Genomic DNA, 14,880 nt, shown 5'->3' with positions numbered 1-14,880 from the left:
ATTTTCATTTTTGGGTGAACTAACCCTTTAATGGTGTCTATAGCCCTTTTTACACATGCAGCTTTTTCCTTTACTTTACTGGCATTGGACTTGTGTTAATGGAATAAGGCCCAAATGATGGCAGCATAGGGTCAGCGCTCTCTGACGCAGCTTTAGTTTTTTCCCTTCTCCTCAGTTAATGCAATGGTATTCATAATATTAAACATAATGTTGTGAAAGAGGATTCTCTTTCTTTTCATTCAGCTTGCTGAATTCACATGCACACACACACACACAAAAAAGAATTACAACTTAAGTACAAACAAGGGGTGCTCCGATTGATCGGCAACCGATCACGATCGGTCGATAATCGTTTGGGATGATTGATCGGCGGTCTCCAAAAAGGCCGATCTCATGAACCGATCGCATGCTGACGACACCCGTGCCTGCCGTGAGAGCTAGGGCATGATATGCAGGGACACCGTCTCATTTTCTTTCCAGCGCGGGTAAAATAATTATAATGCTGAAGGTGAGGTACAATTCATATTTCTATATTAAATAACTTGCGCAGTCATTTGAAAACTTTCTGTGGGACTCAAGTTCACAAACAGCGCGCGTGAATCACCGCGTGCGCTCGCTCTCTCTCTCCCTTTCATAACTTAATGCTCAAATGGCTTCACATCAGCACATCGCATCTGCACTAAAATCGAGCTGCTCAGTTGACACAGGATTTGCCACTTTGCACAATCGAGGCAGTGTCGCATCGTCACTAAAGTTTATAATTTGCATTTATTTTTAAGTCTTGCCAGTGTTCAAACCCCTCAGCACTCGCGCGCACGGTCTGGAGACACACACACACACACACACACACACACACACACACACACACACACACACACACACACACACACACACACACACACACACACACACACACACACACAGGCCATCTCACAAAAAGCTTGCGAGTACAAATTGCGCTGAAATGGTCAGATACACACAAATGTATGTACTAAATGACCGTCTTGACGAGTGTGCACGCAAACCCCCAACCCCGTCGTGACTCGCGAGTGAACGTTTGTGCAACTGCATATAACCTATCCGTGTTCGCTCTTAAAGTGACAGCTGTCGAATAAACTGCTGCTGTCTCTGAGTTTCTCTTTGTCTTGTGTTGTTTGATGAACCTTTATGACACTCACTGCTCTTGAATGACTAACTTTTGCAACCTTGAGTGTAAGGATTAATCTAATTTAATTTATTCAGGGAAGACCAATATTAATTTACATTTGATTTCTTATTAAATGTCTTTAGTATTTCTTACCTCAATACTAATGTTAAACCTACCTGAAAACTTGTTTTTAAAAACAAAAATGAACTGCATGATCAAATATTTAGGTGAGATAATTATATACATTTATTATATACATTTATTTGGGAAAGATGGCCAACAGTAGCCTTAAGTTATCTAATTTTCTAAAATAAACTCTTGGTGGTTCTTCAAGATCTTGACTCAGTTAATTTAGAGTTAGTTTCATTTCTACAAATGGTGCAAACTCTGCAAGATTATAGATAAAAGATTGCCATTCCCCTGCCATTCTGTGATCGGCAGTGATCGGCAATCGGCAGATCATGAACTTGGTAATCGGTGATCTGCCCCAAAAATACTGATTGGAGCATCTCTAGTACAAACACAAATTTGTTATATTTGCAGTACTGCTGGTATGCTGTCATGGCTCCATTTGATTTTACAATTGTAAGTATAACGTCAATGCTCATATAGATATGGGTTATAATATGTAGCTAGACTTTGGATTTTGATTTGGTCCAGGAAGTCCTCTTTGGTCCTTCCTGATATTTCTTCCCCCTTTACCTTTGGGGTTTTTTTTGGGAGAGTTTTTATTTTCTTGCTGCTATGAGGGTTTAAGTCAGGGATTGTCATCCTTTTTTGCTTGATATAAAGTGGGCCAGTTAAGCCTTTCCGGACTGAAAAAGTGAGTTGGGCCTCTTAAATTAATTTAACTTGCAACTTGAATTGTAAATGTATTGTACTCTGTTCTTTTCTTCAGCATGACATGCCGTGCTTAAGGAGGTGGTGGTGCACAATGTTGGTGGAGAATCTTGAGATTGAAGGGTACCAGTGTCTTCAAAAATATTTAGATAAATTCAAGATATTATGAGCAGTAATCTGGGGCAGCAAGGTAAACATTTTTTTTTTATTTTAACTTATTACTACAGCCATGGCCGGAGGTTTGCTCACTTTACCGAGCAGGGAATACAGATGGCCAGGAGAAGTCTGGACCCAATTTTCCGCATCCCTAGGAAGAGAAAATATGATGAGGTCACCATGGTAAGAATTATGGCCCAAAAACGATACTCGGTTACTTAACGTAACCTCGGTTCTCTCTAGAAGAGGGAACGAGTATTGCGTAAGTTCCTTACGCTACGGGAAAGTATTCTTTCTTCGAGATTTCTGAAAAACCCAAAATTATCCTTAATTTTGTAACATTGTCAACGCAGTGCGGCAGCCTGGTAGACCATAGCAGGCTATTCCAGCGTGCTATTGGCTGCTCTGCTGGCAACTGCAGCAGCCTATCGGTGAGCCCGCGTGACGTGGCGACCAATGAGGGCGCTTCGCGCCCACCTGGCTTCATTTGCCTACAGGTAGGGCGTGGCCACGTGTATATAAGCAGGGCTCACGGGCTGCATATTCGGTTTTCTTAGTTCTGAAGCGTAAAAGCCCGCGGGGCGCACGGCAAGGAACGCAATACTCGTTCCCTCTTCTAGAGAGAACCGAGGTTACGTTAAGTAACCGAGTATCGTTCTCTTACGAGAGGTTCTCTCGTATTGCGTAAGTTCCTTACGCTACGGGAACATATTGTCAACGCCGTGCGCGCCTCGCATACAGCATATGTATCCCAGGGAACCGGGGACCATAACACTGCTCGGGCAGGGTGGCCGGTAAAGAAAAACGGGCCACCACATATACAGACACTTCATTCGAACTGACGGGTGGTTTACGACGGGTGGTTACAACACCCTGTCCCATGAATGAGGGAACGGCACCTGCCGGTCTCCTTCAAATTCACCACACCTTGTCTCATGAATGAGGGAGCGGCAACGCTGGTCGCCTTCAAATTCACAATATCTTGTTATATGAGTGAGGTAACGGCACCGCCGGTCACCTTCAAACTCACAACAGCTCATCTCGTAAATGAGGGAACGGCACCGCCGGTCTCCTTCAAATTCACATGAGCCTAGTACCGAACTTACTACCAGTATGTGAGCTATGTCTGCGCAGAATCACTGGGCAGAACCAACGGCCCTATTGAACTGATAACACTTTCGCCTGTAAGGCAGGAACTTCCAGATTGTAAAATCTCACGAACGTAGACGGGGAGGCCCAGCCTGCCGCCATACAGATATCGTGGATGGAAATCCCTCTGGCCCAAGCCCACGAAGAGGCCATGCCTCTGGTGGAGTGTGCTCTGACACCTAGCGGGCACTGCAGGTGTTTGGAAGCGTATGCAGTTGCAATCGCGTCCACTATCCACCTGGACAGGGTCTGTTTCGAGGAGGCGAGACCTTTAGTGCGCCCACCAAACGAAACAAATAGCTGCTCAGAACGCCTGAAGGCGGCGGAGCGTGTGACATAAACCCTCAATGCCCTGACAGGGCAGAGGAAATTGCCACCGTCCCCCTCATCGGATGCTGGCAGAGCCGAGAGGGAGATAATCTGCGCCCTGAAGGGAGTGCCGATCGCTTTGGGGACATAACCATGCCTCGGTCTGAGAATGACCTTAGAGTCATTAGGACCGAACTCCATACACGTCGGGCTCACTGAGAGCGCGTGTAGATCCCCCATGCGTTTCACTGAAGCCAGAGCTATCAGAAACGTGGTTTTCAGCGAAAGGAACCTTGGTTCCACAGTCTCGAGCGGTTCAAAGGGATGAGCCTTCAGGGCCTCTAGGACCAAGGCCAGATCCCATATAGGAACCGACGGGGGCCGCGGGGGATTCATCCGTCTGGCTCCTCTGAGGAAACGGACGATGAGCTCGTTCCTTCCTAGCGTGCTACCTAGCGTCGTCTGAGCGAACGCTGCTATAGCCGCCACATACACTTTGAGCGTGGAAGGGGACCTGCCCAATTCCAAAAGCTCTTGGAGGAAGGAGAGCACCCGCTGGACCCCACATTGCTGTGGGTCCAATCCCTTGGAAACACACCACTCAGTGAACACCGACCACTTAGAACTATATAACCGCCTCGTCGAGGGGGCTCTAGAGTGTGAAATCGTGTTCATAACCCCTTCGGGCAGGTCAACGGGTATCCGTTGGTCACCCATACATGCTGAAACCATCGCTCTGGATGGGGATGCCAAACTGAGCCTCCTGCTTGAGAGAGAAGGTCTGCTCTCAGCGGAACTGGCCAGGGGGGTGAGTGCGACAGCTTCACCAGCTCTGGGTACCAAATCTGGTTCTCCCAGCGCGGTGCTATAAGGAGCACCGGACGGCGCGTTTCCCTGATTTTCGCTATGACCTGGGGCAATAGGGAGATCGGCGGGAAAGCATACAGCGGGAGGCTGGGCCAAGTTTGGGACAGCGCATCCTCGCTTTTGGACAGAAACGTCGGGCAGCGGGCGTTCTCTTTTGTTGCAAAGAGGTCGAGCTCCGCTCTGCCGAACAGGCGCCATACCAGCTGGACTGTCTGGGGGTGCAGGGACCATTCTCCTGGGAGAATGAGGCCCCTGGACAGCTTGTCCGGACCCACATTGAGGTGGCCCGGCACGTGCGCAGCTCTCAACGAGCGCAGCGAGCTGTGTGCCCACACGAGCAGGCGTTCTGTCAGTTTGCCCAGACCTCTGGACCTGACACCGCCCTGCCGGTTCACGTAGGACACCACTGTGGTGTTGTCCGACCGGACTAACACATGGTGTCCTCGTATAAGCGGGAGAAACTGCTTGAGCGCGTTCTCTACCGCTATCATCTCCAAACAGTTTATGTGTAGGAGTTTTTCCTCGCTCGACCAAAGGCCCGAGGCTGATCTGCCCTCGAAAACGGCGCCCCAACCCGTGGTGGAGGCGTCCGTCGAGATGACCTTGCGGTGTGAGATGGCTCCCATCGTCACTCCCCTCTGGTACCAGTCGGCTACTAACCAGGGCTCTAGGGCTGACACGCAGCCCTGAGTCACTCTGATCCTGAAGCCACCGGACGCCCAGGCCCTGTGAGGCACTCGGGCGTTTAACCAGCATTGCAGCGGGCGCATGCGCATTAAGCCCAGCTGGAGCACAGCTGCAGCTGAGGCCATACGTCCCAGCATCCTCTGAAACAGCTTGAGAGGTGCGATTTTGCCCGGCCGAAAGTACGCAGCCATGCGCCGAACTTGGCGCGCGCGATGTGGTGACAGGCGGGCTGACATTGCCACAGTGTCCAGATTCAAACCCAGAAATGAGGTTGATTGCGTGGGCACTAATGAGCTCTTGGTCCAATTGACCGTGAGCCCTAGGCTGTCCAGATGGCTGAGCAGCATTGCCCTGTGGGCGAGGAGCTCGGCCTCCGACTGCGCCAGGATGAGCCAATCGTCCAGATAGTTCAATACTCGCATCCCTCGATTTCTCAGAGGAGCGAGGGCCGCGTCCATGCACTTCGTAAATGTACGGGGTGCTAGTGACAGGCCGAACGGAAGGACGGTGTATTGATAAGCCTGGCCGTCGAAGGCGAATCGTAAGAATGGCCTGTGACGCGGCGTTATCTTGATTTGAAAATATGCATCTTTCTAATCTAGGGAGATTAGCCAGTCTCTCGGGCGAATATGCGCGAGGATCTGCTTGGTCGTGAGCATCTTGAACGATCTTTTCATAAGAGCTTTGTTCAGACGCCTCAGATCCAGAATCGGTCTGAGCGACCCATCCCTTTTTGGCACGAGAAAATACCGGCTGTAAAAGCCTGACTCGCTCATAGAGTGGGGAACCGGTTCTATAGCCCCTTTGCACAGCAGCGTGGCTATTTCTGCTCGAAGTAGATGTGCTACTTCCTCGCTCACTCTCGTCTCTGTACGCGCACAGAAGCGCGGAGGGCGGCGAGCGAACTGCAGAGTGTAGCCGTGCTTCACTGTTTTCAGCACCCATTCTGATACACCTGGAATGGCTTCCCACGCTCTCGCGTGCGCCACACGGGATAGAACGGCCTCCGGGCTCGAAACGCCGCGCTTCGCGGGTTTGACGGCCCGTATAGGAGGGGCGGGCGCAGTGCGCGCGCTCTCTGTGCTGTGGGCCAGCCGATCGCTCGCGATGGCTGGCCGCCCTACACACTGCATCTCTGCCGCTTCGAGCGGGGAGTGGCTTGTGTGCGGCCCTACACTCATCGCTCCGGCCACCCTGGGCGGAAAATAAATGGTGTGTGGCGCGGCGCGTGGCGCCTGAGGCATAATGTTCGCGAAAATGTGTGAGCGCGTTTGAGCGGGCACAACTCTTACGCGTGGAACATGACCGGTTAAGAGTGGCTGTGTGACAGCGCGTGTGGTGGTTAGTCGTGGACGCAAACAAGCGGACACGTGACCTAACTCTAGCACTCGAGCGGCCGGTGGCCGCTTTATTTGAGTGGGGGACACAGGGTTTATAGTGCTTGTGTGCAGGGGTGAACACAGAAAAGTGGGCACATTTACTGCATTTGAAACACATACGGCGCGAGCCGTGCGACCAGAAATAATGCAACTTTTGTGATTTCTCTGGTTCGCCGTAAAAACGGCGGTTATTGACAGGCGAGAAGGCATTTTTGCCGGCTCGTTGGCTGCGTGAAATCCATCTGCAGCAGCCACAGTGGTGGGGGCTGACAGGAAAAAGAGTTTTGACGGTGGTCCGGCCGCGGCGGGACTTAACCGTCGTTTCTCGCCTCTTGCTAGGAGGACTTTGGAGGCTCGGGCTTCAGCGTGATCCTAGGCCGGGGGCCCCGAGGTGGAGGCGGCTTACCACGGCTGGAAGAGCGTGATCTGGGGCGGCCGCTCGGTCTTCTCTGAGACGAAGGGGGCCGCGCTGGGCGCTGCGCGGAGCTCGTTGCTGGCTGGTCACGAGGACGGCGAGCAGCGGAGCTATTGCTAGCGCCGGGGCGTCGAGGCAGGAAAAGGTTCATGGCCTGCGTCGTTTTCTGCACTTCGGAGAAACGGTCGACGATCCCCTTGACCGCTGGTCCGAAAAGCCCAGACGGAGAGAGCGGGGCGTTTAGGAAGGCCGCGCGCTCTGTTTCTCGCATGTCCGCGAGCGTGAGCCAGAGGTGGCGCTCAGCTACCGTGAGGGAGGCCATAGAGCGTCCGAGGGCCTGTGCTGCGGTCTTGGTGGCGCGAAGGGAGAGATCCGTCGCGCTTCGCAAATCCGTGATTAACTCAGCGTCACAGCATTTCTCGTCCATGTCGCGGAGGAGATTAGCTTGGAGGATTTGCAGCACGGCCATAGAGTGCAGAGCGGACGCAGCTTGACCGGAGGCAGCGAAAGTGCGGCCGATCAGCGATGACGTCACTCTGCAGGCCTTAGACGGGAGGGCAGCCTTTGAGCACCAACCAGAAGGCGGGCAAAGGTGCGCTGCGACCGCCTCTTCCACCGGAGGGATAGCGTTGTAGCCTTTCTCGGCCGCGCCGTCAACTTGTGAGAGCGTCGAAGAAGCCTGAGACGAGACCCTCGCGGAGAATGGCGCGTTCCAGGACTTTGCGAGCTCCTCGTGAAGCTCCGGCAAAAAGGGTGCAGTCCTGGAGGTGGGCGCACGGCGGCGACTGTTTAGGACGCATCCGTCAAGTCGGTTCGGCGCTGCCACCTTGGGCGGGGCCCATTCGAGGCCTAGCTGCTCGACAGCCCGGGTGAGAAGGCGCAAGAGTTCGGCGTCCTCACCCGCTCGAGAGCGTCCGGAGCCCCGGACTGAAGAGGACGCGGAAGACCAGTCCTCGCTGTCGGAAGCCATGATGGAGCAGCTGTCGGCGCGTTCCGCGGCCGCATCCGCCTCATCCCCGGAGGCGGCAACAGAAATGGCGGCCTGGGGTGGGGGCGGGGAAGGCGAGAGTGAAGCGGGCGGGAAAGGTTCCGGCGAGCTTCTCTCTGCGAGCTCCGGAGTCCGCTGCGAGCGGCGCTTCTTCTTGCGCGGCGTGGCAGGGACTGGAGGGATATCATCTTCGAACAGGACGAGTCGAGCCCGCAGGGTCGACATCGTCAGTTCTTCGCACTCTTGGCATCCGCCAGCGTGGAGTGCGGCGGCGGCGTGATCACGGCCCAGGCAGAGAGCGCAGATCACGTGGCGGTCCCCGGAGCTGAGCTGCGCGTGACACGAGCCGCAGGTGGAACGAGACATTTGTATCAACGCTCGGCTCTTTTTGTGAAAAGTGTGACGCAGCGGCGACAACACTTTGAGCGTAAAAGGATATGGGGCTGCCGGATAGCAGAGCAGGCACGGAAGGCTGAAGGTGGCGCGATGCTGCCGGCTTCCTCAGGCGCTGTCCTCTGCTTGCTTGTCTGCGCGGTCACGGCGGCGGGTTCCAGATCCAGCGATGCGAAGGGCTTCGCTGAAGAAAAGAAAATCGAATATGCAGCCCGTGAGCCCTGCTTATATACACGTGGCCACGCCCCACCTGTAGGCAAATGAAGCCAGGTGGGCGCGAAGCGCCCTCATTGGTCGCCACGTCACGCGGGCTCACCGATAGGCTGCTGCAGTTGCCAGCAGAGCAGCCAATAGCACGCTGGAATAGCCTGCTATGGTCTGCCAGGCTGCCGCACTGCGTTGACAATGTTACAAAATTAAGGATAATTTTGGGTTTTTCAGAAATCTCGAAGAAAGAATACTTTCCCGTAGCGTAAGGAACTTACGCAATACGAGAGAACCTCTCGTAAGAGAACCATACAAGACGAAGGAGCCATGCAGAGTTGAGTCCTCACCGGAGGGAATTGGCAATTTGCAGGCATGTATCTGTGAAGCACATCTATTTGCCACAGTTTAAACTCGCTCACAGGATCTTAGTTAGTTATATGTGCACTCCGTGTAGACATGCCACCTTGCCACTTCATATATTCTGTAGCTTAATCCAAGATGCAACAATAACTACATATATAGCAGAGGTCTTCAACCCTGCTCCAGGGGACCCACTATCCTGCAGAGTTTAGCTCCAATTCTAATCAAACACACCTGATCTCTTCAGGATCGCTTGAAAATCACAGACAGGTGTGCTGAAGTAGGTTGGAAATAAATTCAGCAGGACATTGGATCCCCAGGAGCAGGGTTGAAGACCTCCAGTATATGCTATTTGCAGGACACAAATGTGAAGGCTACAGAACATTCTAATTAAGAGTGGTCCTTCACCCTTTCCTGGTCTGATGATGATGATGATGATGATGATGATGATGATGATGATGATGATGATGATGATGATGATGATGATGATGATGATGATGATGATGATGGAGACCTGTTATTGAGCCTACTGATTTTGTAGTGACTCATGTTTTATTTTCACAGCTGCCTGAGGACATTTTGCAGATGATCTTCATCCTTGTGGTGCTACAAGATGGAGATCCTGCAATTTGTACCCTTGCTCTCACATGCACTCGTTTCTGGAGGATGGTGAGAGAGGAATCCTTTCTGAAGGAAGCACACTTCTACTGGCTTGACAGTAAGTTTTGTCTCTTTCCTTCGGCCCTCCTTCCATATTTTTAGAGGTAAAGCACCTCTGATCTATAGCTGAAAGTAACTCACTCACAAACTCAGTGCTTCTCAATCTGTGTCCCGCAGATCCCAGCAACACAACACATTAGATGGCCCCTGGAGTGGTCACTTGCCATTATTAAAATGTAAATCCATGTTGTACAGAGATGTTGCCTAATTTATTATTTTCTATACCAGTATGACTGTTTCCTCTGTGATTTGTGCAGTTGTGGTGCTTTTGTGTGACAATTCTACGTTTGTCCTTTATCTGTCTGTGTGGGCCTAAGTTAGGATTCAAGTCAAGATTCTAGTGCTAAAATGATTTTGATCATCATAATATAACATTCTCTGCGTTATTAACATTACACTATTCTACAATGCTTTTTGTTTTAGGCAATACGTGTTCTTTTCATTTCCTGAATTTTCTTGTCGTGGTGACACACAATTTTTTTTTAATTTTACACATGAACCTCTCTCTTCATTTGTCAACGGGTGTGGTAAACTGGAACTCCTTTTCAGAGGAGTATAGAAGGACCTACCGAACTCCCTATCTGATCTCCCGTTGCATTCAATGCGATGATGTGTACAAAGATTGTGAAGGATACTGGGGATGTGGACAAAGAGGAAAACTTCAAGGGTTCTACTCTAAAAATTATTTTGCAGGATACTGCAGCATGGACTGTTTTTATGCAGCTGGAGGCACAATCTAATTTTATATGACAATATTAGTGCCAGAACTTACAGATTGGGTTTGCATAAACCTGCATTGTGTTGCCCTTCATTAAAAGATTGTGATGAGTGTGCTTGTAGTTAATTTCTCAAAGTATCATAAGATGTTTGACAGCATTGCATTTAGCTGTTCATTAGTGTTGTCAAAAATTAATTGTGAGCACATCAGGCATACAATATGACATGAAAAGATGTTTAAAAATATCTATTTATTTAAAAAAAAATGTTTTTCACAAAGCCCAATTCCAAAAGGATAGCTATATTAGTGCTTGCTCCAAAGTAGTTGTGGTGGGGCAAATAATGGAAAAAAACGCTACATTGCAAAATGGTTTGTAGCTATACATTATCAATACCTTGCCACTAATGCAGATTGCAGCTTGCTTTACTGTATACAGACAAAACAAGCATTTTGAAGATGTCCTCTCAGAGGTTACTGTTCTCGAACAGCTAAGAGTCTGTTTCATTAACTCGAGTATGATCAGTTTATGTTAAACGCGTGCGAGAGCGATTTAAAAGCATATGCAACTTCTCTAGTCGCTCTCGTGGTAATTTGAAAGTGGGCGTAACTTGAAGTGGGTGTAACTTGAAGTCTTGCAGGTTGCAGACAGATACTGTTGAAAGGATGTAGTTCCTTTTAGCAACTTGTTAGCAACCACCGTTTTTAAGACACAATAACGTTTTTAAAAAATCACAAGCAGGTTTTAACTAATGTGTTTTATGTCATAGATCAAAACGTGAAAAATTTAGAGGCTTTGCTAACCACAGAACTTATTTCAGGCGATTTAGCAAAAACCCATAGACTTTAGGGCGAGGGAACCGGAAGTGCTAAAATGCTAATTCACTTCCGCGTTTTTGGCCTACAAAGTGACGTCATAACTTTGGCACTCTATTGAAGTTCTAGTTCTAATTACAGTTATGAAGTAATCAATTCAAACTATTTGCAAATATTTTATTTTAAAGTGTGCGTACATTCACTCTTATTCTTATATCTAAAATGTCAAAAAAACACAAACCTTTCTTGTCTTGTCACCTTCATTGTGTTTGCATATTTTCATTTTGGAATTTCATAAAAAGTAGAGTAGTTTGCATCACTAGATAGTCTATTACTGTTGGTCGCTGAACATTTGTATCGTAAAAACAGTTGTCTAATACTTACATCTTTCCACAAACTCTCATTGTGTTATGACAGTGACAGCAAAGTGGTGACAGTAAGACACACCGTCTTTGATTTGATTGGCCATCTGGATCATTTTGACATTCAAAAGTGCTGTTAGACCACTGAGGCAGAGCAGCCTAAAAATGTTACTTTTACAACTTTGTCATCCTAACAACAAACAGCTTTACTCACACTAAAATAAGATATTGAGGAGAAAAATAAATATTTTTTTGTATAAACAAGTTTTTCTCTGAAAGGTTGGTGTTCTTCTGCTCATGACCTTTGGCCGCATTGCTCTTGTGTTACTTGCAGATTCTCCCCTCCTTTTTCTTTTTAAATGCATTAGTGTTCCATGATTCACATTAACAGTTCTTCCTAGGTTGGTGGTGCAGTGTAAAGTGATCAGATCGATTTCAGCAACTGGACAAGGAGGATGTCTGGGACAGGCTCCGATGAAGAAGCAGCTATCATTGTTTTAATAGATAATATATATTTTTGTAGATCGCCTCAACAACAGCGCATGCGTGAGAAGACCCGCCCTTGTTGCTTTTCTAAAAACATGGCAAGTCTCGACTGACTCGGTCACTGGACATTTCTTTTCTAAAACAGTTGTAAGTACATCTAACTTTTGTCAGGTTTCCATGTATGGTTCTCATTTTGCTAATTAATGTGGATAAGTTTGTAAAAGAAAGGCTAGATTTATGGTAGATGATGACAGAAGCGGCAAAGATGGCTTTTGTTGTGACTGTGTTTACCGATGGCAAAGTAAATAATACTTAGAATGATTTGGCTAATGGCTTTCGTGCTTAGATTTTGCCTGAACTATTAGTTTTTAGTACAGATCTGGTTAGATCCACCTTCAATAAATAACAAGAAATCAAGCGTAGTGTTCGTTCTGGCAGGTCCCGCTAGTCAAGCTCGCATCAGCTGACTGTCAACTGATCCGATTCAACTTCTACCTATATATGGTTGATTCGGTATTATTCATATATAATGGTTTATTCTGTATTATCAGCCGCTTTATCGCGTAGCTCAGGAGCTAATTACCCTCCTCCATCCCCAGCTTCTCCTCTCGTCCAATCAGGACTGGGCTTTCTGATATTCAGACTCATTTCTTCAACTATGTTGTACATTTATTTATTGTCATTAAGAAAATGAATGATATCATAATACTTTGGTTCTGTTCTGTTTACCCTAAGGGGGGTTATCGCTGCTCTCCCTGCTCTTATTCATGCTAGGCTGCATGGATGGGCAGGAAGTTCTTGTCCAGAACAGAACCATAGGCCAATCCAAACTGTATGCTAACTGCATGCTAACTGCATGCTAACTGCCAGTCATCTTTGACGATAGTGATCCAGACAGAAGTGTGTGTTTTGGAGCATTGTTCAATGGTTCATTGAAATGTTGTGTGTATCTGTTCTTTCAGATCATCATAATGGTGTGCACGCGAAACATCCTCCTTAAAGCTTTCCTGTTTGGCACTGCACTGAGCATCTGCTTAATTCAAAGTGGAGTGTTTAAAGCCATGAAAAGCATACTAGCATCCAGGTAATTAAACAGTATTTTTTTCTCTCAGTCTGTATCCACTTCTGCTTTAAGTCATGGCATAATGAACATGTATCAGAGTCTAAGCCTCAACTCGTTTCAATTGAGAATACTATCTCAAAAGCACTATAAGCACTATTTATTCATATCACATTCAAGATTTTGTTTTTAAAAACTCTAAGTGTATATTCTAATCTCTGAGCTGATAGCGTCCCAGACACCAATATAAAAGATGAATCACTGTCTAGCCATATGGGCAGGGGCGGACTTAGTGATTTGGGGGCCCAAGCAAAATACAGGAATGGGGCCCTATGTTGTGATGATTGCTGACCTTGTCCCATAGTTGTGGCCAATTTTTATTTTATTTTATAACATTGCACATGTTATAAATAATTGCTTTCATCATGTTGTAGATCCCTTGTTCATGTGTAAACGGGTTATTACAGTATTAGAGTAGGTTGGACACTAGGTGGTCATTTGTGGTAATTTTCACTGCACAATTGTTTACACAACACAAGGCTGACTAATTCTAAACTTTAAAATATTTTTTATGTTATTAAACTGAAAGTAATTATTACATGCATAAGAATTTTCAACCAAAAATGTGTGTACCTGTTGGAAAGTAACTGCGCATGCGTCATCTACTCAGATCCTTGAGTGAACGCCATTTAAAACGATAAATATATTATACGCACTGTTGCTCCGTATTTAATTATAACTTCAGATGCATGATATATTTTCACTTGTAGGGCCCTATGAAATCGGTTGTATTTTTTTCCAAATTCCATTAAAAAAAAATCCAAAATCCTTTTTTTTCTGTTTTAATTTTTTCTATATGGCTATATACAATTATATTAACCAAAAAGCATGTCTAATTAATTGAAACTTGAATAATTTAACAGCAATTTATTAAAAGTTTAACAAAATATATATTTATTTGTTTTATGTAGCTATTTCAATTTTTCTGGTAATCTAATTAAGGCATAGGCCTATACAACATTTATCTTTTATTCCAATGAAAATTAAACAAACACTTTCATTTTTGTACATTCAAAGTGCTACACAACAGGTTAGGCCTACTGTTAAAATTGTTACATTAAGCCTACTCCAAAAAAAAAATCCAAACTTTATTTTGACGGGTTGCCTTAGACCTTTTTCTGTGTATGTTATGATGATAGTTTCTCTCAAATGAAACGGTTCAATGCTCGTGGCCTATGATTTCCGCGATGCAGAAAAAAAAAATGCGAACGGAATAGCGGAATGCAGTCATAAAAATTGAATTTATGGAATGTCACGGAATTTGTCAAATTTTGGATGAATAAATCCAATGCAAGTCAGTAGCCTACACTTCAATCAAATCGTGATATGGACTAGTGTATGTGAATATTAAACGGCAAAAATACTATTTAAATATGAATCCTGCATGTTTTGTGTCTCTGTGTGAATTAATTGAGCAGAGCATCACGAGCGTTGCGCGTGCTTCAGTATTAAACCGCGCGTCTGAGCAATCCATTGACTTTGACATTTGACAAAGTACGCGTTTTCTGAATCGCGGAAATCATTTGGGCGCTACAAGAAGCACAAAGCATGTTCAACACGGATGCGCAGGCGGTGGTCGTCCGCGCTGAACACGCATCTCGTATAAAAAGCATTTTAGGGGGCCCTTGGCTTTCGGGGGCCCCAGGCGGTCGCCTACCTTTGCCTAATGGTTAAGTCCGCCCCTGCATATGGGATTTCAGTATGGAGAGGATAATGGTTTTTAAATAGTATTACAGCACACCATGAGTGTCTACAGTCCCTGAC

General features: G+C 47.0%; 2 protein-coding genes across 4 annotated transcripts in view; both read left to right on the top strand.

Annotated features, from left to right (window-relative positions):
- Positions 1–12,082, top strand: part of LOC307132675 (uncharacterized protein) — a 63,102-nt gene extending 51,020 nt beyond the window's left edge. For 2 of the 3 annotated variants that reach the window (XM_079827145.1, XM_079827143.1), the window contains 4 exons: positions 2,046–2,110; positions 2,215–2,326; positions 9,462–9,615; positions 9,735–9,849. In XM_079827145.1, the coding sequence (XP_079683271.1) occupies positions 2,046–2,110; positions 2,215–2,326; positions 9,462–9,615; positions 9,735–9,757 (354 nt within the window). In that variant the 3' untranslated portion in view covers positions 9,758–9,849. Of the gene's footprint in view, positions 1–2,045; positions 2,111–2,214; positions 2,327–9,461; positions 9,616–9,734; positions 9,850–12,033 lie in introns of those variants that run through there. The other variant, XM_079827144.1, reaches the window with a different exon arrangement.
- LOC307132656 (beta-1,4 N-acetylgalactosaminyltransferase 1-like) overlaps positions 12,038–14,880 on the top strand; it is a 41,236-nt gene continuing 38,393 nt past the window's right edge. Inside the window, exons 1-2 of the mRNA XM_079827119.1 lie at positions 12,038–12,143; positions 12,959–13,080. Coding sequence (XP_079683245.1) covers positions 12,968–13,080 — 113 coding nt within the window. The 5' untranslated portion in view covers positions 12,038–12,143; positions 12,959–12,967. The remainder of the gene's footprint in view (positions 12,144–12,958; positions 13,081–14,880) is intronic.

This window comes from Gobio gobio (assembly GCF_949357685.1).
Source record: "Gobio gobio genome assembly, chromosome: 1".
Classification (NCBI taxonomy): Eukaryota; Metazoa; Chordata; class Actinopteri; order Cypriniformes; family Gobionidae; genus Gobio; species Gobio gobio.
Note: the sequence above shows the minus strand (reverse complement) of the source record. Positions and strands in the feature narration are given on the sequence as shown.